The sequence below is a fragment of the Gavia stellata genome, chromosome 2 (genome assembly GCF_030936135.1).
Source record: "Gavia stellata isolate bGavSte3 chromosome 2, bGavSte3.hap2, whole genome shotgun sequence".
In the NCBI taxonomy this organism is placed as follows: Eukaryota; Metazoa; Chordata; class Aves; order Gaviiformes; family Gaviidae; genus Gavia; species Gavia stellata.
In genome coordinates this window covers 62,574,811-62,597,907 of record NC_082595.1, presented here as the reverse complement: position 1 = coordinate 62,597,907, position 23,097 = coordinate 62,574,811, and the positions used below count along the sequence as shown (strand labels likewise).

The following is a 23,097-nucleotide window of genomic DNA, read 5'->3' as shown; positions in this document are numbered from 1 at the left end:
AAATCTACAGGAAGCATAAGCCTGGGAATGTTTAGCCTTTAAACCCATTGACAAAAAATACCCCAGTAGATATGATTCTGCTGCTCTGAACAGAGAGATTTAGATCATGGAGAGAATGCTTTGTTCTACAGGAAAAGTGAAAGTGGTTGGAATTTGGCTGCTATTCCTGTTACTACAGGATGGAGGCAATTCAGATGCCAGTCATAGTTAACAAAGACTCTGCTATTCTCTCATTTAACTGGCAAATCTGAGATGAAATGTGAAAGAAGGTACTTCGGTGTGTTCAATATTTGGAACTGGGTGACCAAATTTGGCTTCTGTTGTAACGTGAGACGCGGTGGCCTTCAGAACTGTTTTAAAAGTAGCCTATGTTGGGAAAATATTTTTAATATGGTAGGCAACATTAAGACCAGGTTACCAAAACACTGCTTCTGCTATAATACATCATGAAGTGGCCTTCAGAACTGATTAAAAAGTAGCTTATGACAGCAGCTCCATTCTTCCTGCAAAATGAACTGATGATCTTTGATGCGGACGTCACCACAATTTGTTCGGTTAACATCTCAAAGACAGAAGAGCTTTATACACTTCCTCCCTGACCTTCCCTCCTTCTTCTTCCACACACACAGACACACATTCACATACACACCTGAAAAGATACAAGTCAAGAAAGGAAGACTAAAACAGCAAAACCAAATACAATGGAGATGACCGCTTCAGTGACCTGCTGGCTGTCCTGTTGGCACAGTGCTGAAACCAAAGGCAACGGTGGCCAAACTCTTTGTCAATGAGATGTGCAGAGAAGTGAAATGACTATATATAAAAAAAAAATCAATGGAAGGAATTTCATTTCAAAGAAATAAAGGTTGTTGACTGATACAATGCTAACAATTTCCAAAAGTCTCCAATGCCTTTTTAGAAAACTCCAGGTTCTAATTTTGAAGCCTTGTTTGCCTACACCCTCTCACACACAAAAACGTTATAAGCTGCTTATTTGATGTATGAAAAATGTAGAAAAAACATTTAAAGATAGCTGCTGTACTTTTCAAAATTTGATTTGTTATTAGGAACTAGCACTGAGAAAAATCAGCACTTGGACTATCATAGAATGAGTAAAACTTTTCCTGTACAAAGTGGATTAACTGATTTGTGAAGTTAAAAAGTTGTACTCATTGTATTTACAAAGAATAAAAATATATTGAATTTAAATTACTTTCCACTGTTCTTTTAATACTTGTCCTTGTATTTCTGGATTAGTTTCTTTCACTGTACCCTACTTACCAGGGAACAGAAATATTCTCTACTAAAATGGATTGCCTTGGATGCTGTGGAGTCTCCATCATCAGAGGTTTTAAAAAACAGGTTAGATAAACATTTAAGGAATAGCTTAGGTGATCCTGCCTTGGGGCAAAGGGACTTGGAGGTCCTGCATACAGCTGTTTTCTATAATTCAAATACACACCTGCTGCAAGGTTTCCTTCTCAAGGAGCTGACACAGAGCTTTTTCTGGGACACAATACTAAATGAATCAGAGGTCTAACCTAGTATAAGTCTTCCGTTTCACATTATTACAATTTTTAATATCGGTGAATTGTGCAGCTAACAAAGGGTGATGAGTACAAAAACACTGCTTCAATTAAAAAGATTCTGAGGTTTTATTAAGGTGTCCAATCGTGTAGTCGCACCAAAGACAGAGGTAAGCAACTCCCAATGCACAGGAACAAGTTGGCAATAGGAGAAGGGAAATACTACATATCATTCATATGGCAATGAGTGACCAAAGAGCCATGCACGCTAAAATGACAGGTGGAAATGTACAGTATATATCAATGGCTCATTAGTTTTCAGTGTCAAGGAATACAGATCACAAGTGAAATCCTAGCTCCATTGACTCCAAGCACAAAAATCTCACACGTTTCAGAGGTCAAACTTTTCACCTCATCTCTCTTCCATTTCTGCAGTTTGCTAGGTCTCACATTCTGCCCTTTCCAAGACAGCCAGGCCATAAAGTATATAAGACCAGTCTTTTGATGAGTCTGATGAGACAAAGCATGGACTACAGGATGTTGAAACATCTTCTATACAAACTAGCATGGAGCACTTAAGAATGCATTTACCACAGGGTATAGCACATTCTTAGGAAGAAACCAACAAACACTTTATGAAGTGTTCTTACTGCACCTGTAATAACCTTCAACCATTTTCTGCTCTCTACACTAAAAAGAACTGGACAGGGCAGAAAATCAATTGTGGCTCTCCACTCTGTGACAATTCAGTTTATGAGCTAAAGAAGTTGAACCCACTGCTGTGCAGAACCCATAACAGAGTCTCACTTCAATAAGATTCTTGCTGCTCTCCCAGAGCAGCAATAAACATGAACTGCATCCATGCTGCAAGGCAACCGCACTCTGCAGTGCGCTGCAGTCCCAGTCCCTAGACCACCCAGGCTAGAGGATGCAACAGAATGTACTGGATTTCTCCCAGTGGCAAAGCAGGCAGGGCAATGGGTGCACACCCACATCTCCTCCTCTTACCTGCAGGACCTAGCCCAGCTGCAGAGCAGACTCACAAGCTGGGAACAATGCCCAAATCCCTGTGGTCTATGCACAGCTAATCTCAGACCATGTCTTCGTCCCAGTCCTGCAGGTTGCACAGCAGCAGAACCAGTTACACTACACTAGAATTAGGGTCTCTAGTTAGCCTTGAAGGACTGAAGGGCAGGTGAAATCCCAGAGACCAGTGCAGATGTCCTGTCAACCTCAGAGGTTAACACTCCAAAATCCTCGCTTTGGAAATAGGAATACTTTGACACCAAGCATGCAGCTTTTCCCTCTTCAGCTTAATTCTTTTCTTCCCCAGCAGATGATAGAGGTTGTGTCATCATATTTTAGGGATAAGGTGGGGCATTTACTCTCATTTCTGAGAGAAGCTTCTTTCAGAAAAGAACATTTGAGAAAACAGAAAGAACACCTTACTCTGTATCTAAACCTAAATAATAAAACTTCATATACATTTAGCCCTTTTTTCCCCATTTCCAAGAGTAACTCAACTTTTAAGTGTGACTCAACAAGCACAGGGAATTTTAGAATTGATTTTGCATTATCAAAAACCACTTGAAACGCTAGACTGTGTTGAAAAGCTAGACAGCTCCAGTCTGCAAGTGGGCTCTGTCAGTTTTGGTCCCTGGTTTCATGAATAGGACTGTTGGAGAGATTCAGCACAGTCTTTGTTAAGTATGAGGGGGAAAGAGCAATTATTTGAGTATCTAACTATTCAGCGCAGCTAGTCACTAGTACTACTTATAATCCAGTCAGCCACCACTGTTTTGCCAGATTAATCTTTTACATCCAGATTTCCATAAATGAGGTTAATGGTCTTAGTTAAAGGAAACTAAGAACTTTGCCAGTAAGTTTGTAGGATGTTCTCAACAGTGATAAGTAGTATTAAGAAGGAAAAAAGCAGCAAAGCCAAGTCTAAGCCAGCGTGTACTGTTACCAAATAGCATAAAACACTGGATCAGATTGCTACTAGAGTGTTCTTGAATCTGTTTAAGAGCATCTGGATAGGTAATGCCCATGTCACATTTGGAAGCACTAAGGAAGCTTCCCCAGCCATAGAAGCATCTAGCAAGAAAGACTACTGCAGTGTTGCTTGTGAACTGCAGTTCAGGCATCAGCAACCTGCATTTCACCAGTGGTCATACAAGCACAATGCTACAGCTTCCCCTTCATTTAATGTTCAGGGAAGTGTTCTATGATCACATCTTAGAGTAAGCTTGTATGACTCCATGTCCCTAATTGTATTTGTAGTGCAGAGCTACTTTAATCTAGGACTGAAGTTATAATATATTATAGGCTATATCAACATTCCTTTCTCTGTAGGATGGTATAATTTTCACTTGCTAGTTGAAGCTAGATTGATGCTTCCTGTGCCAAGTAGAAAAGTACTCTTTTTCCCAAACATATTGAAGCCATAGATCTGTTGACTGACTACCATGAACAGGGTTCCAACTTTGACTCCACAACACAGGAACAGCCTTCAATACCTTTATGTGTTCTTTAACACTTGAGCAGTGAGTGCTAGCATCTAAGGGTATTTAGCACTGGCTGTTCGTAACACAAGACTACACTGCAGAAGAGCATCACAGCAAGGCTGAAACACCAGTTCACTTAGTATAGTCAAGTCCCTGCTTCTCAGAAAACAGGACATACCCCACACTCAAGGTCAAGAGTGACGAAACATTTGAAGTGCATTTTCACTTTTATTTCAAAACTTTAGACAAGTTACTTAGTATATAAATTTGATTTTTTCCCTCTTACAGAATATAAAGATAATTCCCTCATTACTTCAGTATAAAGTGTTTTACAAGCTTGAAGACAATTGCATAAGTGTTTCTCACACCAGGTATCAGAAATAAAGCAGTCTTTCTACAGAAATTCAGACAGATGACTACCTCAGGAACAGCAAAGCAGTTTAGTCAAATACAAGTGAACACGTGACACTACAACTGTGCAAGTTCAAGTAAGGCCAAGTCAGTAAACATTGTTAAGTCATTGCAAATAGGAGTGGAAAGGTTTGTGAGACATTGCAAGGGGTGGATGGTCTCATAGTATAATACTCTTAAATCAAGGATTCAGAGGGATTTAGCTAGAAGACAAGTGAGTTCTTTAATGCTATAAAGCATATGCAAAGACCAAGCAGTGTACTGATGTTAGTGGAGACTTCGTGCCTGTTTATCCTCAGCATGCTAAGACAAACTACAACCTCTTAAAACCAAGCATAAGAACCACTAATGTTTGAGAAGATGGTTTCAGAACTCAGGTATGTCTTATTTTGGATGGTGTGTAGTTTTTGTCTATTACTTCATCTTGTAAGAACATGTGAAGACAGCGCTCGTTCTGTGCCAGTGGGTGGCCTGCAACCCTGGAGAGAAAAAAAACAAGCATTAGTACTAACAAGCCAAGTCTACTTGCAGCTAGCGAGCAGAGCAAGGTTTTGGACCAATAACCTACGGTTCTGCACTTAGGCATAGATCCCACTTCCAGTTCACTGTTGGTGACTAGAATGATGTCTAGCAGCAAGATTTGTCATTCTTCCCCAGATGAAGTTAGTCCATAGGATCCCTGAGCTACCTCTGACATTTGAAAGCGTGTTACATCATCATCCATCACCTGCAGTTGAGAGGACTATCAGAGTGCCCATCCTAGCATTAGGAAATCTAGAATTAAGCAAGCCAAGCAGATCCTTACAGGTCTTGACGCCTTTGACACAGGACACCTTTCTAGAAGCAGCTTAACCCCTCAGTTCTCAGTCTAATTCAATAGCAGCTAGCCCAGGCAGAGTGAAAGACTTACTCCACCAGGGGGTGTGAAGGTCTTTCGAAGGCTCTGACACTGTTCAGAGCAGTGGCTTACCATGGCCACTATTCCTACCATGTACAAGCAGCACTGATGCACAGCCAGGGGGTACTGGCCATTCTGTTAATTGCAGATGTCTTTAGATAGGAAACATAGGAGAGACAGAGCTTGTCTGCTCCAGAAGAGACCAGCACCTCTACTGTAGATTTAGTTTTGTTCCACGTATAGACTGAGCCACCATCCTTTTATCAGTGAAGGAGCTGAAATTGAATTAGAAGACACTCCCAAGCTTGGAACAAAGCCATAAGGTATTGCATTTAAACCCTTAAAATAACATGCAGCCTTCTGCGTAGGTAAAAATCCCAGGAAAATCAGAATCCCTGGAAGTTGATCACTTACGGATATGAAAACCTAAAGCAGTTTGGTTTGAAGGAAGTTACATCCAGTTTGGTCAATCAAGACAGGCTTCTTCCTTTAAGAGAGAAAGCCCCCTACCCTCTCTAAGACTGCTTGTGTCAGCCTTATGGCCTTCATATCTGTCAGAACATTTCTACTCTAAATGGAAGTTGAACACATGTAATGCATAGTCAACCCCAGTGGCTCAGCATCGGTACTTCCAAGCACTTTTGTGCATCTTCTCCAAATGTATCTATTAGTGCTTATTTCACCACAGGACAGATTCACTTGTCACTACTCACTTGTCATTGAGGGTGTCCTTTAATGAGAAGCTGAGCTCTCCTATTCAGGATTGATAGATTATTTCAAGTGCAGTCATAAAACCTATCAATATTGCCAAGTTTAGTAAATGGGCAGCAGTCTCAAGCACTAGTTCACAAGGAAGACAGTCTGGAATAACTAGTTTCTTATCTGCATCAGACTGAAGTTGCTGGCCTTGAACTTCAAGAGAAAGATACTACAGGAGAAGATGACAAGGCAGCAGCATATTCCTTCTCCCTTTCAGGAAGGCTTGCAATTTTGTGGCTGAATTGCAAGACTAGATCTGATCCCTCGGATTCAGCTCTTGGTTTCGCATGAATACCTCACTCTGCATTGGCTTTTCCTCAGTATTCTTCTCTAAGGTGACCCTTACACAGAGTAGCTGCTACTTCAAAAATTTCCATGTATCCCAAAGTCAGGTTCAGGCAGACAGGTGTATTGCAACATAGCTATCCCTGTGAATGTCACTGTAGGTATTGATGGTAGTGCCAGCAAGCCGGCCCAAGAGAACTGACTAAAGTAAGCTGCACTGCTTTAATTTAGTCCCTCTTGATTTTACATCCAGAAAGACAAAGCTTCTCAACAACATCCTGGATATCAAGAACTGACATTGGTGCATCAAAATCTTTTTTGGATACAGTTATATCAGTTATCTGAGGGACTCTTTTCTAGTTCTAGGAGCAAAGACCAGCTTTGAGAATGCAGTAATATGATTGTATTATGCAAATTAGCTTCAGGACTAATTTCACTAGTACCCAGAGTACTTGGTAGAAGTCTTAAAGCTTCTACATAGTTCAAAACTTTAATTAGTAGTATTTGTTTGATTAGTTGGTCATGCTATTAGAATAAATTGATGAGGTTGAATAGCTAGGAGTTCTGCCTGAAGAATCTTGTTCCAGCTGTACTCAAGCCTGCCACTATTTCAGTAACTACATTAACAGCCTGCTTTTATGTTTCAAAGGAGGAAAAATTGACCAAGAAGTTTTACACTTCCACAAGATCAGTGTATTACTTGCTGTAGGACTGAACAAGTGATACTAGTAAACTGGCTGCTCCATTTCTGTCAGTTATATTGAGTTTTTCCAGACATTCCAGTTAATACAATTGTTTCACTATCAGCTGCTTCAGAACATAAACAGCCTTCTTCCCCCAGATATTGCTAGACTCAGCAAACAAAAATTTCAGTAAGTGTACTTCTTCCACACTTGATGTAGAGTTTCAAGCCTGCATGGATAAAAGTGTACTTTAGACATGACTCCCTTGATTGTACAGCCTTAAAAAAACACATTCCATCTTACTATAAGCACATCTGCCTTCATGTAGCATAAATGAAAAAATAGAAGCCTTAGAAATTCATTCCACTTGTCTTTGAACAGAGGAAAAAGCATTCTGAAGCATTTTACCTGCTCAGAACTATTAGCAATACCTCTAAATTGAGCTAACAAGGAACTATGAAGAAAAACTAAGGTATTTCATACAGTCACACTTAACTGAGCCAGCAGTGTGCCCAGGTGGCCAAGAAGGCCAACGGCATCCTGGCCTGTATCAGAAATAGTGTGGCCAGCAGGAGCAGGGAGGTGATCGTGCCCCTGTACTCAGTGCTGGTGAGGCCGCACCTCGAATCCTGTGTTCAGTTTTGGGCCCCTCACTACAAGAAGGACATTGAGGTGCTGGAGCGTGTCCAGAGAAGGGCAACGAAGCTGGTGAGGGGTCTGGAGCACAAGTCTGATGAGGAGCGGCTGAGGGAGCTGGGGTTGTTTAGCCTGGAGAAGAGGAGGCTGAGGGGAGACCTCATCACTCTCTACAATTACCTGAAAGGGGCTTACAGAGAGGTGGGTGTTGGTCTCTTCTCCCAAGGGACTAGCGACAGGACAAGAGGAAATGGCCTCAAGTTGTGCCAGGGGAGGTTCAGGCTGGATATTAGGAAAAATTTCTTTACTGAGAGAGCGGCGAAACACTGGAATAAGCTGCCCAGGGAAGTGGTGGAATCACCATCACTGGAGGTGTTCAAGGAATGTGTGGACATGGCATTGCGGGACATGGTTTAGTGGGCATGGTGGTGTTGGGTTGATGGTTGGACTTGATGATCTTACAGGTCTTTTCCAACCATAGTGATTCTGTGAACTTACTAGCACAAGACAGTTTTAGTGAACTAGTCACTTGTAACTCCAAGCCACGTGCCTGAACTGACTGACAATAACTGACAAGCAGATGAAGTTCTGGCTTAACTCGGACATCCTCTGTCCCTGTTAAACAGCATTACTATTGAACAAGATCAAAAGTTCAAGCTTGTCAGTTCCACTAGCATTTTAAAGGGAACAGTCCCAAATCCAGTTGGTCTGAACAATGGTGGCTCTACAGACCAGAAGAGCTGGTTAACTGACAGTATTCCTTCTTACCCACTGTTTAGATCCACATTAAAGAGATTAAAGTAGCTCTTCAGGTCACTAGCAGTTACTAGTGTCAGATGATAGAAAAAGAATAATAAGACTTTGCTAGTGTAACTTCTGCTCACCCTTTGAAAGGCAGTGACAAAACCCAAAATGCCTATTTCAAACTATATATGTGCATACCTCAGGTAGTGTTTTTACATTTCAGAAAGATTCTCACTATGCTTAGAGAAAATATGCATCATTACACAAGCTGATAATACCTCACATCTGCAATCAAAGTAACTGCTGTAAGCCCATTGTAAGCTCCATTGTTCACCCAATGGAGGATACCTTTTCAGCAATGAAAAAGTAGAACTATTTTGAATACTATAATTTTAGTAGTAATTTGCATAAATTAACAACAACGCTAACATTCATTTCAGCTGCTCAGGTAAGCATTAAGATATTCAAACTAAACACTGGATAAGCAATGTTAGTATGTTCTACTGCAAGATTATGTGAAAGTTATTTGGAATCTAGTGCAGCTACCATAGTTAGAGGATTAGCATCTTTAATTCAGTTTTCCAGAGCCAAGTTCTGGGTTTGTCTCCAGATAACTAGAACCGACACTTACTTGTTTATGAATTGTTCAAGAGCCTGCTTCCTTTCCTCTATAAAGGAATCATCAAATATGCCATCATCTCCTCGGAAGGGGAGCTGACGGAGAAGAGCTTTTCCTGGTAGAGGTGGTACCACAACCTGAAAGATTTAGATAAGTATCCTTAAGTGCAGCCTGTAAGTAAGTTTATACACCTTCTGTGCTACCTCTTCCTCCTAGAGGAATTGACTCAATCACGTCCCTAGTGAAGTAATAAAACATGACCAGAGGAGAACAGTATCTGCCATAGAGTTAAGTTGAATTCAAGTAGTTTAACTCTGAATTAACTCAAAACCGTTAAGCAGGGTCTAGCATTGTACAACTGAGGTTTGCTGAAAGACAGTGTTTTAGTTCTCAACATTTTCAACCACAATATCTGCTCTATACAATATATATGCTTTATAACATAATGATAACATTTCAGCATCACTACATTTGTATGTCTATGAAGACTTGTATTTACCTTTCATTTTACCCACCTTGCTTTCTCTTTCTAGTTCATTCCTTAGCCATTCAAAGTCACTGTATCTTCTTCTGACTGTAGATTCTTTTAACTTGAAGATAGGTAGATTTGTCTGAAAACAAGAACATAAGCTATTGATTAGAAAAACTATAAGTTTTGATAAGCAGAAGCAAGAAACAAACTGTTAAGTTACAAATTAGTTCCACTTCAGCAACAACACCAGTATTGAGAAACAGTCGAGATACTGAGCTTTATCTGTATTTTTGTAATCTATAAGAGTAAGCTGTGCCTCAAACTGTTTAAGTGTGGTCACCATTTATATGGCATCCTAATCAATGGTATTTTGCCACCATATCACCTAGCAGAATACCAGATTTGCTGGTCACTTGAGATGTTCCTAAGGTTGCACAAGCATAGTCTATTCTTACTGTCTCAGGAGCTGGATTCCCAATGCCAGTATATGTACAAAATTTGGGGAGAAGGAAGGGGGTAGAGAAAGTCTTCTTAATCCATGCAGGCTCCTCTTACTGCATTCAAGGGAGTGTTTCAGGTACCAGCACAGGACATTAAACAAGCTTCTTGTACTTTTCTGCTACCTGATACAACATGGCCTTCAACATTTTAAAAAGCAAAACCAGTAAGTCCTACAGTGAATCCATTCAGGACAGATGAAACTGAAGATTTGCTAGTACAAGCTTGGATAGCCCTAAAGAATCCAACAAGGCTGAGATGCAATACAACATTCAGTGCTAACGAGATCAGACTGTTTTGCTACAAAGTTAAGTCAAGCAGAGCTTGGTGAGGCAGAACTTTCCTAAACAAGGCTAGGAGTCAGCACCCAACTCTAACACTCTTGAAAGAGACATCATATGGGAGCCAGGCTATAATGCTGCACAAGACCATGTTAAATACATGAGCATTTTGATAGCTGTCCTTATACTAACTTTGTAAGAGCCTATATTACTTCTATTCATTCTTGGGGTGTAGGGTTATCCCATTGTTGTAATCTAACTTGCACATTATTTTAAGAGTAGGCATCAAGAGAGCACTCTCCTAATGACATCCCCAGAATGGAAAGTTCCAAGATGACAATCTGAAGCTTAAATGTTGTTGAGATAGCAAACTGGCTATGGTGTAACAAAATGTTTGTAGCAGTTACGACCTACTGAAAGCAAGACCAAGAGTCTTTAACTGCCATACATAACCAGCACTAAAAATAAAGCTTACTGTTGTCAGACTGCATATTCACTGTCTTATACACCTTGAAGGAATACTCTTGAGGAGTACTCTAGGAAGCTGATGTTCACATGGGATTACAGTTATCCCTGCTGGCAGAAGAACAGTAGTCATTCTCAGCTAGTGCCTTCTGGTTTTTGTTGTTTTATTTTTTAAAGTTGCAATCCATCTCACTCAGCTTCGGGTCCCAATTTGAATGGATATTCCTGTATGATATCATTTGTAGGCTGTTATGCTATCGAGTATCAAGTGATACTTTTGGCTGCTCAAAACAGGTTTAATTACAGAGAGACTTTCCTGCACTAGGCAGGCCTGTGACTACAGGCCATTGTATTACTGCCAGCTAATAATGAGTTTTTTTGCTGTCACAGTTCAAAAGTACTTGAGGAGTTAGTTGTGTACTTTCACATTATGCTATTTACTCCATAATTTACAGTTGATCAAGTATTTTGTTATGAAATCTCCTATTGCTAAATACTTAAAAAGTGTTCAAGCTCTCCTTCCCAGGTAAAACATTGTTGATTGTACTAGTGACTAATGATAAAATTGCACTTAAGACTATTATGTCAGAAGTCAGGCTTTATAAATAAACTCTCTCATCTCGAGAACACTCAAGAGTGAATAAAGCTTCCCCAGAGTGCAGGAAGGAGATTCCCAGAAGAGAAGTGCTGGATTATTTTTCTCTGATTTCAGCTATTGGCTTTTTAACCAAGTTCAGCCTTCTACATTACAACATCAATTCTTTGTCAGTATCTTGGGTAGAAACTCCTTTACAATATTAACATATAGGCTCTCACCTGCAGAAAATATTCCATTCTCCTCTCAAGTTACTTACAAGAGGGATTAAAACTGAATAAAAGCAGCTAAAAACCAATGAGTTCCCAGGTCTTCAGGAACTCTTTTCATGCTTCTGGGCATGAAGTCTATAAAGTTAATCTCTAACAACATATCAGGCTTACAGGTACAATGTGGGGGTAGAAGTGCCAGTTGAGCTCATTTTACCTTCTACATTCCCTTTTGAACTTTTGACATGCTAGCCCAGCTAGCAAGTTGGAGAAAAGGACAGTTAGAGTACTTGTTTTCCCTCAGAGTTGAAAAGTGTTCTCCAATTTTGATCATAAGCACTGGAAGTGTTCAAACTGAAGTGTATGCTAGAAGGCTCCATTAAATTAAGTGGCTTACAAGTCACAACTTGACAATTACATGCTAAAGGAAAGTGTATGTCCCCTGTCCTTTGGTCTGGATATGAATTGGAGCTATCTGTTGAGATCAACTTCTAAGCCTCATGTTCCTTAAAACCCAGAAACTGCAGCAATTCTTCCTCCAGAAATTAGTACTGATAGAGCAGTGTTCTTCAGATATGCATCTATTAGAAAGGATCTATTTAAAAAAACAATTTGAGGGTCCTGTTTTTTACTGCTTAACCTATTTACATCTTAGGCACATACAGTAACTTCAGGTGTGAATATATTCCGACTTAAAAATAGGGACTTTTCTCATTAAGGATTATTACCCTGTTTGAGCAGGCCACTTTTTCCTTCAGTAGGAAGGGTTTCTGCATGTTCTACTGCCTCCATCTACCATTGATAGATGGTTTTCATTAAGCACTCCAGACAGCTGCTGAATCATGGGGTATCACCGGGCAAGAATTTGGTAGAAGGAGACAACTCTAAGGTGTCAACAGAAACTTTCAATTTCTATTGAAGTGTCACTTCAAGACCATACAGCATATCAAAGTTATTCTCAGCTTCACAGTTTATGTTGAGAGTTATCCTTGTTTAGTCACTAAGGTACCAGTAGCTGTTCTGAACACTGCTAGTGCTTTGTTTGCCTGCTAGAACAGAGCTGAGACTAAGACACAAGACTTGAAGCCAGGCTGGTTTCATTTTTACAAACATTTCTCCCCATGCTCATTCAGCATTACAGTGCCAGTCTTCTGGCCTGCTGATCTGCTAAGTCTACTGTCATGAAACTCATGAAACTTATGACCCAGTTTGGCACAGCCCCTTGAGCATAGCTTATTCCTCTGATAAATTCAGCATAATTACTGCAGCAATTGTTTCTTCCACAATGTAACAATTAGTCTCATTTTGATCAAAAGCATTTTCAATAGCTTCCTTGTCTGAAATCATGCCTCCTAGAAGTTTGAATGCAAGTCCTCAACCTGAAAGGATTATGTATTGCCTGAGACATTAGACAACCAGAAGTCACTAGTCAGAACTGCAGATAAAGCATTATTCCAGAAGGACCAATAAACAAGCTCTGCAGAAATCTCACATAGCCCAAAATACTAAGCATAGAAAGATGCTAAGGCAAGACAAGATTCTGTCTAGCACTGCTTCTGTATCAGACTATATGTACACACCCATTAAGCTTTCTCTGACTACTGTCAAACTAACAGTGTGTATTCTGCTGGGTGAGTTAATGGCCAAGCCAGTACACTGGAATAAACATTGTCAGAACTGGTGCCAAGTTAAATTACATAGTTAAACAGCAGACGACAAACCCAGACCCTTAAGTCACTCCTGCATTCCTACACTCAACATGCCAAACAAGTTTCTACAGTCATTCGGCTAGTGTTCAACAAACTGGTAATGGGAAGCAGTGGTTGCCTGCTAATAGATTTCAGGGCAAAACCTGTATTCACAGAAAGCATGTTTCTTCAGCTACATTTATGTTATTATAACATATTAAAACTACAAGTCCAACTCTAAGCTCAGGAGGTTCCCAATTCACCTCAGAAGCAGATGACAGTCCTAAGACAGTAGCTTGGATAACCAGGTAACAGTCTTCTAGCTGGGTATAGCTTCGGGATTGACTGTAGTAACAGCTAGAAGTCCAAAAATTGTTTATATATACAAGCGAGGAGACTTTCGCAGGCACAATGCAAGTAGTCTGAGTACTAGTCAATACTGTCCATTCAGCTTCAGATACACAGCCTTCCAATGCAGCCATTCTGGTATACAAGTTACCTTAAATGCAGGAGGAAAACCTAGAGTACTTCATTTAAAATACATTAGTTTAGAATTCTAAGTAATTGAGTGTCCTGTTATCTAGACTATATTTATTTACCCAGTGAGCAAAGAAAGCCTTGCAAATAGCCAGACTTGCTCCTACAAATTTGTTTTCAGACATAAATCGAATGCAAACAGCATTTGGGTTACTTCAAAGAGCATGTTGACACTCTACAAGATGGACTCTGAATGTCAGTGCAGCCCACTCCACCCCCACAACTGCAGAAACTCCACAGACGTGGATGTCCAGGATAGTTTGAGGTAAATTTGATTCATTTCCTCATCTGCCAATGTAACACTTAGCAGCAGTGCTGCATTGCCCATGTCTCCCACTCCTAACAGCCTGAGAACAAAGCTGCACTGTTGCCATAGCACCTACTTTGATGTTGTCTTTTCGAGTAGGTTATGGTAGCCTTGATACAACTCTATTTCCATTAAAATAGAGTGAAAGAAAGCACTTAGCTCACTTTTGATAGAAGTTTGTGGCCTTGACTCTCAGAAGCTAAATTCAAGCTTCTTACTATCTCTTCACACAAGCTGTAATCTTTGTCAAGAGACTACACCCTTTGGCTACATTTACAGTCACCCAATGGGAGCTCTGGGATATTACAGTAACTAGCATTCAGGGTGGATAAAAAAGTATTATTGTTTTCTTAATGTAAGAGCCTGCTGTTCTTTAGTACAAGAAACTGGCTCCAGCAGTCCACTGTTACTGCAGAAATCTTGCCAGTGGTTTGTTTCTTTCCTGACTTGACATAAGCAGCTACCTCCCCATTTCCTACAATTATAAAAAGCAAGAAAGAAGGCAATCATGCTCTAAACTTCAGTTACTAGAAGTTTAGATTTTTGCTGTGTACTTTACTGAAGGAAAACCTTTCCCCACTGCAAAAGGGTCAGTTAAGATGTTATTTTTCTAAGCTTCAGTACTTTTGATCAAAGCAGAGTTCTACCTCCCCTTTTATCCACTTGGTGTCTAGGTCTACTCAAGGTAGATTACATGCAAAAAATCTAAAGTTAACAGAACACTGAAAAATCTGACCATGTGTATCCACCCAAGTTTTAAACAATGCTGACTTAAGCTACATCAAGAACTATAGAACTTCCCACTCCACAGTACTGTGACATGGAGCTAGCACGTTTTCCATCTTAAAGACTAAGGCAGTAAAATCCTAACAGCAACACAACCACAAAGACTATCAGTCTTTAGACAAGAGTTAACCTTTGCCAAGTCCAATGCCTTGAGCCTAGAGCTGCTCTATGAAAATTAGTGTAGGGGTGCCTGGTTTTTTGCCACGCAGCATCTATCATCACCTCATCAAGTTCACCAACATCATGAACAGCTGAATTATGGTGTGCCATGGTCAAAAGGCTCAAAGCAGGGTAAGTCTAGAAAAACAGATTGCTTAGTAATTCTTTATTCTTCATGTTGCATCCCCAGAAGCCAGGGTAAAAACAGGAGCCCAGTTTAAGTAGGACACATTCAGACAAAGGCTTTTACAACACCCAGACAGAATTGGTAACTCTAGATAATTATTTCAGGGTTAGCAAGCCAAAGCCTCCTTTGAAATACCAAATATTCCTTTTAAAGAGAAGGGATTGCTACTTTTACACAATTGCATGGTACAACTGCCATATGGTCTGGTTTGGCCTACTGTAAGATTACCATTCATTTCTCATTGAGAATGACTGAAGAGGGATGAAGTTGATGCTTTAGCATCACTAGCTGACATCTACCAGCTACGGTCAAGTGGGGCTAACAAAACAGTGAATTGCTGCAACTGATAGCTTTTACCAGGAACAAAAAGTTTTAACGTGCTTTGCGAGCTACATTTCACAAACGTTCAAGAAACAAGAGATAATATACTTACTTCTATACGAGTTATTTAAGTAGCAAAAAGTTATTTTCATATTTCCAGTTTTATTGGACCAGTAACCTTCACTTTCTTAAGTAGCCACCTAATAGCTACAGAAATGCTGATAGCTCCTGTTCATTAATTTGTAGCACATCTTAACACTTAGGGGGTGCTGCAGCTTAGGCCCATAGAAATGATCTTTGAAGCTTTATTTCCAGCTAGAGAGGTAGCTTTAAATCATTAAGATATAGCTTCATTTTCTTCTGAATCTTACACTAGCTTAGAGTCATACTTTCAAGATAAGCTTCATGGCCAACACAAACTATACTGTCATGTGCCCTAGAAGATCCTCCCACAAAGGAAGTTTTGAGCTGGATTCTCAGAAAATAGCTGCAGAAGGAATATGTTCATGGACCTGTCTTCAGCTGGTAAAATATTTGGTTTTATACCTTGACCAGAAGGTTAGGGTTTCTCCATCCATCTCACATCAAAAGAGTTACAGCAGCAACAGCAACTTCAGACCCTTCAGCTCCATAAGGCATTCTGATTTTGTACTTGCTAAAACAGCCCCCAGTAGTGCAACTGGCATCGCATTACCAAGTGCCAAAACTTTAAAGAAAATACTCCCCCTACAGTTAGAAGCTCATAAATCTATACTGCATTATTTATTTCCCCAGATGAAAAACAGTAGAGGCCTAACTGCTCTAAAGTTCAAGCTGACACTTTTTGACAAGCCATCTAAATAAATATGTACCAAAATACTCTGGCATCACATGCCTACCTGGATCACAGCCATCTGTCCTGCAAAGATTAGTCATTGTTCCATTTGATTTGGTCTGTTCAGCACTGTACTAGAGTGCACTCTTAATACATGACAATCAAGCCCCACATTGTATATGCAGAAATAAAAAAAAGAGTCCACATCACCAGGTAAACTAATACAGTAATAAGAATCACTCTCCAGAGACTTGGTTATTTTATTTACACTGCAACAGACATCAACACCAAACTAGTTCAGTACCTTTGGATTAGGCTCTTGAACCTAGTTTAATCAAAAACCTCTACAGAAAAGTCAGCTGCTCAAAGCAAATACATGCAATGGACTTGTAAACCCACTCTCCCTGCTTTGGAAGTTTTTCATCCAAGCCATGCCACTTCTATGTCTCCCTAGTCAATGTTCTGGGAAGTTCTTAGCCTTCCAGCTATCCTTTTCTGAATTACTGCTCAAGGGAAGAGTTAACGTTTGTAAAGGTGCAGTACCTGGGCTGTAGAACAGAAAAACAGTGACCTGAATCAGTGCATTTTTATTCTTTGAAGAGGAGTCTAAAAACATCTAACTGGTACCAGTGTCTAGAATAGGGTATTAAAAAAGTAATTAACTACAGTTAGAGCAGACTTGCAGTGTGATGCAAGATATGCAGTAGTAGAGAAATAGAGAATTAGTGCTGATTATGCATTCCTAAATGCATCCACACTGAGTCAGTGTTTAGTCATTACTCCACCACAAGCTTCTCTGAGTATGAAACTGAACAGTGCTGAAGTCAACTACGTGTACCAGCAGATGTGATTCTTCTCATGGTGGGAGAAGAGTCTGCAGCTTCAAATCTGCTGAACACATGGAAATTTGATACTTTTCAAGGACAGAACATTTCAAAGACATATTCACCAGATCAAGTGCCACTTTGCAAAACCATGGCATAAGACAAGTGCTTTCTGAGCAAGTTATACTTTCAGTTCATTTACCATCTTACTCTGACTTGATTTGATCACAGAAGTCAGACTCAAATCAGTCAATCACTCGAGTCAGACTACTATAAATATACTGAAATGCAAATATTGTATCCAAGCTAGGTCTTGATAAAATGGATTAAGATGGGAACAGACTTTCAAAAGCAGCTCAAGTTTAGCAGTACTTTGATATACTTCCCCAATCCTTTGGGACCAATACTATTCTTAACACTGCAGGCACTTCACAGCCTGTGTGTTTATTTCTTCCCACACACTGGGTCTACCTAGTCAAGTACCTCTGCAAGTCTACAGAAGTCTTTCTGCAGAAGATACAGGAAAGGTGACTGCTGCCTTAAAAGAGCATTGGCACCACCCAAGTGATGCATTTCACAACATCTGGAAGCACACCAGCAAGGCATTACCTTTCTACACCTCAAGACAAGCCACCGAGCTGTGGAACCTCAAGAAGCTAAGGTGTGCCCTAGTGCAGAGATTAATCATACGGATTAGAGGCAACAGGCCATTCAACATTAAAGAACAAAATTAAGATGACAAAGGCTTTTTGTTGAACTTTGGTTTGACTAAATAGAACTCTAGCTACTGGGACTAGCAGCTCCTGTAACAGGTATGTTATTTTAGTTCTAACTGTCAGTCTGACTATTAGAACCATAGAATCATTTAGGTTGGAAAAGACCTTTAAGATCATCAAGTCCAACCATAAACCTAACCCTGCCAAGTCCATCACTAAATCATGATCTAAATGTACACCAAGTGTCTGAATTACTGTTCAAATAATCTGTAGGAGGCTATCCAATGCATACCCAGAGCTGTAAGTAGTAGTACAGTATTGCATATGATTAACGACTTCTCTGCAAGTCCTCACTAACCATAAACAGATAATTTAACCTTTTAGTCTAGGTGACAAACCCAGCTAAAATGGGCAGCTCAGAAGTCACTTTTACAGAAATAACAGATGAAACGGTGTTAACAAAGGGATATTTTCTCCAAATGTAGCAAGTTCCTGGATATCCGTGTGCTTTATTGACAGTATTGTAACCGATGTGCTTATCTCCTATGGCATTGCTTTAACAGTGGGCGTACAGCTCTGAAGTGTGTCACCAGTTGCTGGGATCAGAGTTAGCTTGTAAATCTTAAGTCTTGTCTCCTTAAAGGATTTAGCAACTGAAGCTGTTGCACAGAGTCTTTTTGAGCAAAGATGTTCCTGTTGACCCACTTACCAGGAAAACTATTTGTCTCAACTACAGTAGAAGTCAAATGATGCCTGGAACTGGATGCAGGACTGCAGACATGCTGTAGGATGATAATATGACAACTATAATTTGTTCTACATTTGCTTCCTGGAATTCAGAGAAAGGACTGGCTTAAAGCCCATAAATAGAAACGGGTATTCACATGTTCTTGCTGATGAGCGTTGACATGCACAAGCCCACCCTGAAAAGAGGTAACAAGTAGAAGGGAATCACCACCCCTCTGGTAGTGGTTGCCAAGTGAACAGCTAGTAAAGACATGGGAAACAGCATATGGCATGCAAGGGTATTTACACGGAGAATTTAACTGTTGGTTCACACTGTTCCTCAAGAGGTAAGGGCAGTGAAATAGTTTGCTGTGTTACTTTAGCAGGCAGTCTAGTTGATTATGTTAGTTTTAACCATTGCACAGTCACCATACTGTGATCATCTAGATACCTTTAGATGAGATGACTACTTTATCAAGTTTTATTTCACTAGAAAAAGCACTTGGAGTTTTATACCCTTTTTAGCTCACCCTAAGCCTTCACACAACGGATACCTTAGAATGGTACAACCTCACTGCCTAATGCTGCGGATGGAAAGCCAATGCTCAAGTACCCTGTCACGAACATGACCCACTCAAATTTGTTATTCTAGCACTGCAGAATGGCATTTTCCATCATTTACCATTACTGAACAAGACATTTGACTTTCATTGCCAAGTTGCACTGTAGTGGCATACCACCACATTATGTGCCTTACACTGGTTGCTACAGTGGAACGCTCTCTCTCGAATCACCTTGTCCAGTTCGCTGAGAACAGAATGTTACTTAATGAAGTTCAGGCTCAGAAAGTCAATACTTTGGCCAACCGACCATCTGCTAAGTAAGCTGCCCCTCTGGAAGTGCTGTATAGGTTCCACTTGCAGCACTCTGAGCACTTTAACTGCTTGTCAAAGTACCATGCATTTAGCACAATGCACAGCCATCCTACTAGCCTGCACAGAGACACATGCTATGAAAAACTTTCCCAAGTACTGAAATACAATTGACTTGCTTATCCAGTATTATACTGCTAAGCAGTCTACCCAAAACTTTTGAGCTCCCCATTAGGCTTTCTAGCTTCCACCAGAAGCTGATGAGTACAGCAATACAAGCACTAAAGCATGAGGTTGTTCCACTTGTTGCTTTCCAAGCAACAGATATGCTTTAGCTTCAATACCAGTAGAAAGCTTGCCGATAAAAGCTTTGGGGGAACTCTGTAGTATTTCACACAAGTACTTTTTGCAAGATACTAGTTATCAGACATCAGTTCAAGAGTCTGCTAGCAAGCTCAGTCTTCCAAAAAAGTTAAGCTTTGAGATTCAGACGAAGCAATAAAGATGGAATTACACTTGGACCGAGTTTGTAAACACCTTGACAATGGTACAAGTCTAATTGCTTCAATGCAAACTCAAATCTCAGTGTCCTCTCTGACAATGTTTCTGGCTTAGCGTGATCTCCAGCCATAACAGGAGGCTGTCCATAACAGAACTTGGCAGCAGTTCAGCCATCCATTTCTGCACCACTTAACATTTTAATGTTGGTGTTAGTTGAAGACATAGCTTTCCAGATATGACACAGGTAACTCACTCCATCTTCTCAGGTTTGTTCTGCCACCACTACTAGCACTGCAAGTGTCAGTGATAACTTTCTGTGACCACAAGCACTTGTCAAACCACAGAGGCTAGCTGGTGGTTATTGTCTGCCACGCTCCAACAAGCAGCTTATAGTACAAGGCCTATCTTTTAGAAATACAATACTACAGCAATTCAAGTTCGAACTCTTCTCCCATGCTGCAACTTGCATATTAGCAACATGGCCTGTGTTCTGCTGAGAAGCAGTTAATTGATACAAGTTTAGACAGCGAACATAACTCTGCATGACTTGTACTAGCTGCTCTGGAGCCTTCCAGCATAGAGAGACATAAAATTCAATTTTACAGTTTATGATGGCTATGAATGTATACAGCATGGATGCACTACGTTTACAGTAATGCACAACTGGAAAGGGAATGATCATGTATTGTAAGAAATATAGTCCTGTATACAGGCATACACAGATGCAAGGAGGGTGGAGGAAGCAATGTTTATATAGTAGTTGGACTTGGAGGAAGAATAGAGGAAGGTCACAGTACTATCACAGTGTATGTTTGTTCAAGTCACTTCTAGGTCTTCTTTACAAGAGGAATCCAGAATTTTCTATCCCAAACAGCACATGGGCTAAGAGTAACCTGTCTCAAAACCTGTTTTTCTGCTTTCCTTTCTGCTGAAGTACTTCAGCTGGGGATTTAAAAAAAAAATTTTTTAATCCCAGCAAATTTGATCTCATTCCCAAGGCCATATCATGGCTAAGTCCCTTTTGTATCATCTTCCCTGGATACAGCAATTCCAAATGCTCAGTCTCATGGAAAGAAAAGTCATCAGGAACTTAAGGCACAAATACTTCCCAGCAAGAGTTACATCTTTCTGTTAAGCGGACAGCTAGGGTCCCGATAAGGGCAGTGTAATGCAACAGAAGTTGGCAAGTTCTAGTTTGTACCCACACAGAGGCCAAACACAGGCTACAATTGTTTTAGTTTGTTCTTCCTACCCTACGGACACATCCTGAAACATGATAATAGCTACTGGACATGACAATTTAGGAGCATCAGAGTTAAAGAAGTATCCTCCCTAGTAGCTTTAGATCTCAATTGATTTTGCTTTTTTAAGTAAAATTACACTAAGCTGAGAACTTAGACCTTTAATACCAGAAAATCCACACAGGGTTTTAGTCTTGTCTGAAGAATTTTAGCGACCAAGGCAGCATGAAGGCATGTGCACTCCATGGTGTCCAGTGAAAGAACTCATATTGCAGGGAATGTATGCAGGGAGTCAACAAGGCTTCTTCCCCCTCTATGACTGCCTGTAATAACTGACCAGGTTCAATCAGCTGTGACAGAGTAAAGTTATACAAGGTAGTAGACTCAACCACAAGCTACAAAAGAAGATAAAATTGTAGGAGGTCAGCTTTCTCAACCCAAATTATCCCATCTTTCTCAACCCAAATTATCCCTGGCAGCATAGACTATAAGGGTGCCCTGCCTCAAGTCCCTACCAGCCACAGGCAAGGACCATGCCGTAGATACTGCATTTTTCTGTCCACACCTCCAGGCCCTGTATATGAAACTAGAAAGACCAGGGAACATAGCAATGACTTCACATGGCTTTTCTCAAGCTCAAGTCTACTAGCCTTTGGGGCAAGACAGCGAACACGGCCCTTCCAGCTAGGAAGGAGTCTAGTGCTGCTAAGAAAAAGTATTCAATAGCACATGGTGAGAAACAGCCTTATTTATTAGGCATTCAATTTATACTTCAGGTACAAAAGAAAACAGGAAGCCCTCCCCCATATAAACTCACCTTATCAGTTCAGCTAGCTTTGATCTAGCTTGTGTGCCCACTAGACTTATTTACACATTCTCTACGGGTTTTTGTGGCCGCTGGAATCCTGAACTTGACCTCCTTCTCAGGGCAGATCCACCCATATTACTATATGTCAGACAGCTGAGAGTTCACCCTCTTCTATTTACTTAGAGACAGACAAGCAATTGCTCACAGTACAGCAATATTTCAGTCTAATGGCAGTCGTGCACAGCAGTGCTGGAAGAGCATTTGTCCTTTCGGTTATACGAACTGAGATATGTTGTCTTAGCTACCACTAGACCGTGAGAGTTATCAGCTCCAGTCGCTTGCAGAAGCTGGGGCCGGCTCTCACGCCGAGGATGAAGTCCACCGCTGCTCAGCCATCGCCTCCCCAGCGGTACTCACTGCACTAGCTGCGAAACGGGCTCTGAAGGACATGACGGCGGCAGCCCGTCACCGCCACCCCGGCCAGCCCCGGCCCCGGCGGCGGGGACACCCCTCCCGGTTACACAGGAGCCGGCCGGAGCCCAACACTGACACGCAGGCTCCACATTCGCTTTCACTCGCCTCATATTTGCTCCCGAGGCGCCGGGCCCCGCCGCGGGAGGGGCGGGCACGTACCCCGCGGAGCTGTCCGCTGGGCGCCCCCGGCCACCCGCCGGGGCCGGGCCGGGGCGGCGGGGCCGGCCCCTCGGCGAGCAGGAGCGGGGCCGCCCCCAGCGGCCGCCGCCGCCGGGCCCTCACCTTGACGCGGATCTCGTAGGTGGTGAAGCGGCCGCGGCCCACCCCCACCGTCTGCGGGTTGCCCACGTCGATCTCCAGGAAGTTGCTGGGCGGCCCATAGGCGTCGTTCAGGTTCTGCGGCTTGCTGATCAGCCGCCGGGTGTCCGCGATCGTCTCGGCCATGACGGAGCGGGCCCCTTCCCCCCGGAGCGCGGCACGACGCGAGCGAGCACCGAGCACCGTCGCCCCGCGCCGCCCGCCCTCTTATCGCCCCGCGGCCAGCTGAC

The 23,097-nt window shown here is 41.4% G+C and overlaps 1 protein-coding gene across 5 annotated transcripts; it reads right to left on the bottom strand.

Annotated features, from left to right (window-relative positions):
- Positions 1-1,638: 1,638 nt before the first annotated feature.
- SNX3 (sorting nexin 3) lies at positions 1,639-23,041 on the bottom strand. 5 transcript variants are annotated; one of them, XM_059831032.1, is made up of 4 exons: positions 22,832-23,041; positions 9,584-9,679; positions 9,081-9,205; positions 1,639-4,923 (listed from the first exon to the last, which is right to left on the bottom strand). In XM_059831032.1, exons 1-4 carry the CDS (start codon positions 22,991-22,993, stop codon positions 4,818-4,820), a joined length of 489 nt encoding a protein of 162 aa, XP_059687015.1. In that variant the 5' UTR covers positions 22,994-23,041; the 3' UTR covers positions 1,639-4,817. The 5 variants fall into 5 exon arrangements, with proteins under 5 accessions (XP_059687015.1, XP_059687020.1, XP_059687025.1 ...); XM_059831037.1 differs by having other exon boundaries at positions 22,838-23,041; XM_059831042.1 differs by having other exon boundaries at positions 22,898-23,041.
- Between the last annotated feature and the right edge of the window lie 56 nt (positions 23,042-23,097).

What these genes read in the sequence shown, in the direction of transcription:
- SNX3 (XM_059831032.1), bottom strand. Translation starts at nt 22,993, where the DNA reads ATGGCCGAGACGATCGCGGACACCCGGCGGCTGATCAGCAAGCCGCAG. An exon ending in CCTACGAGATCCGCGTCAAG is followed by an intron (nt 9,680 to 22,831) that starts GTGAGGGCCCGG and finishes TCTTGTTTTCAG; the next exon opens with ACAAATCTACCTATCTTCAA. An exon ending in CTTGAACAATTCATAAACAA is followed by an intron (nt 4,924 to 9,080) that starts GTAAGTGTCGGT and finishes TTTTCTCTCCAG; the next exon opens with GGTTGCAGGCCACCCACTGG.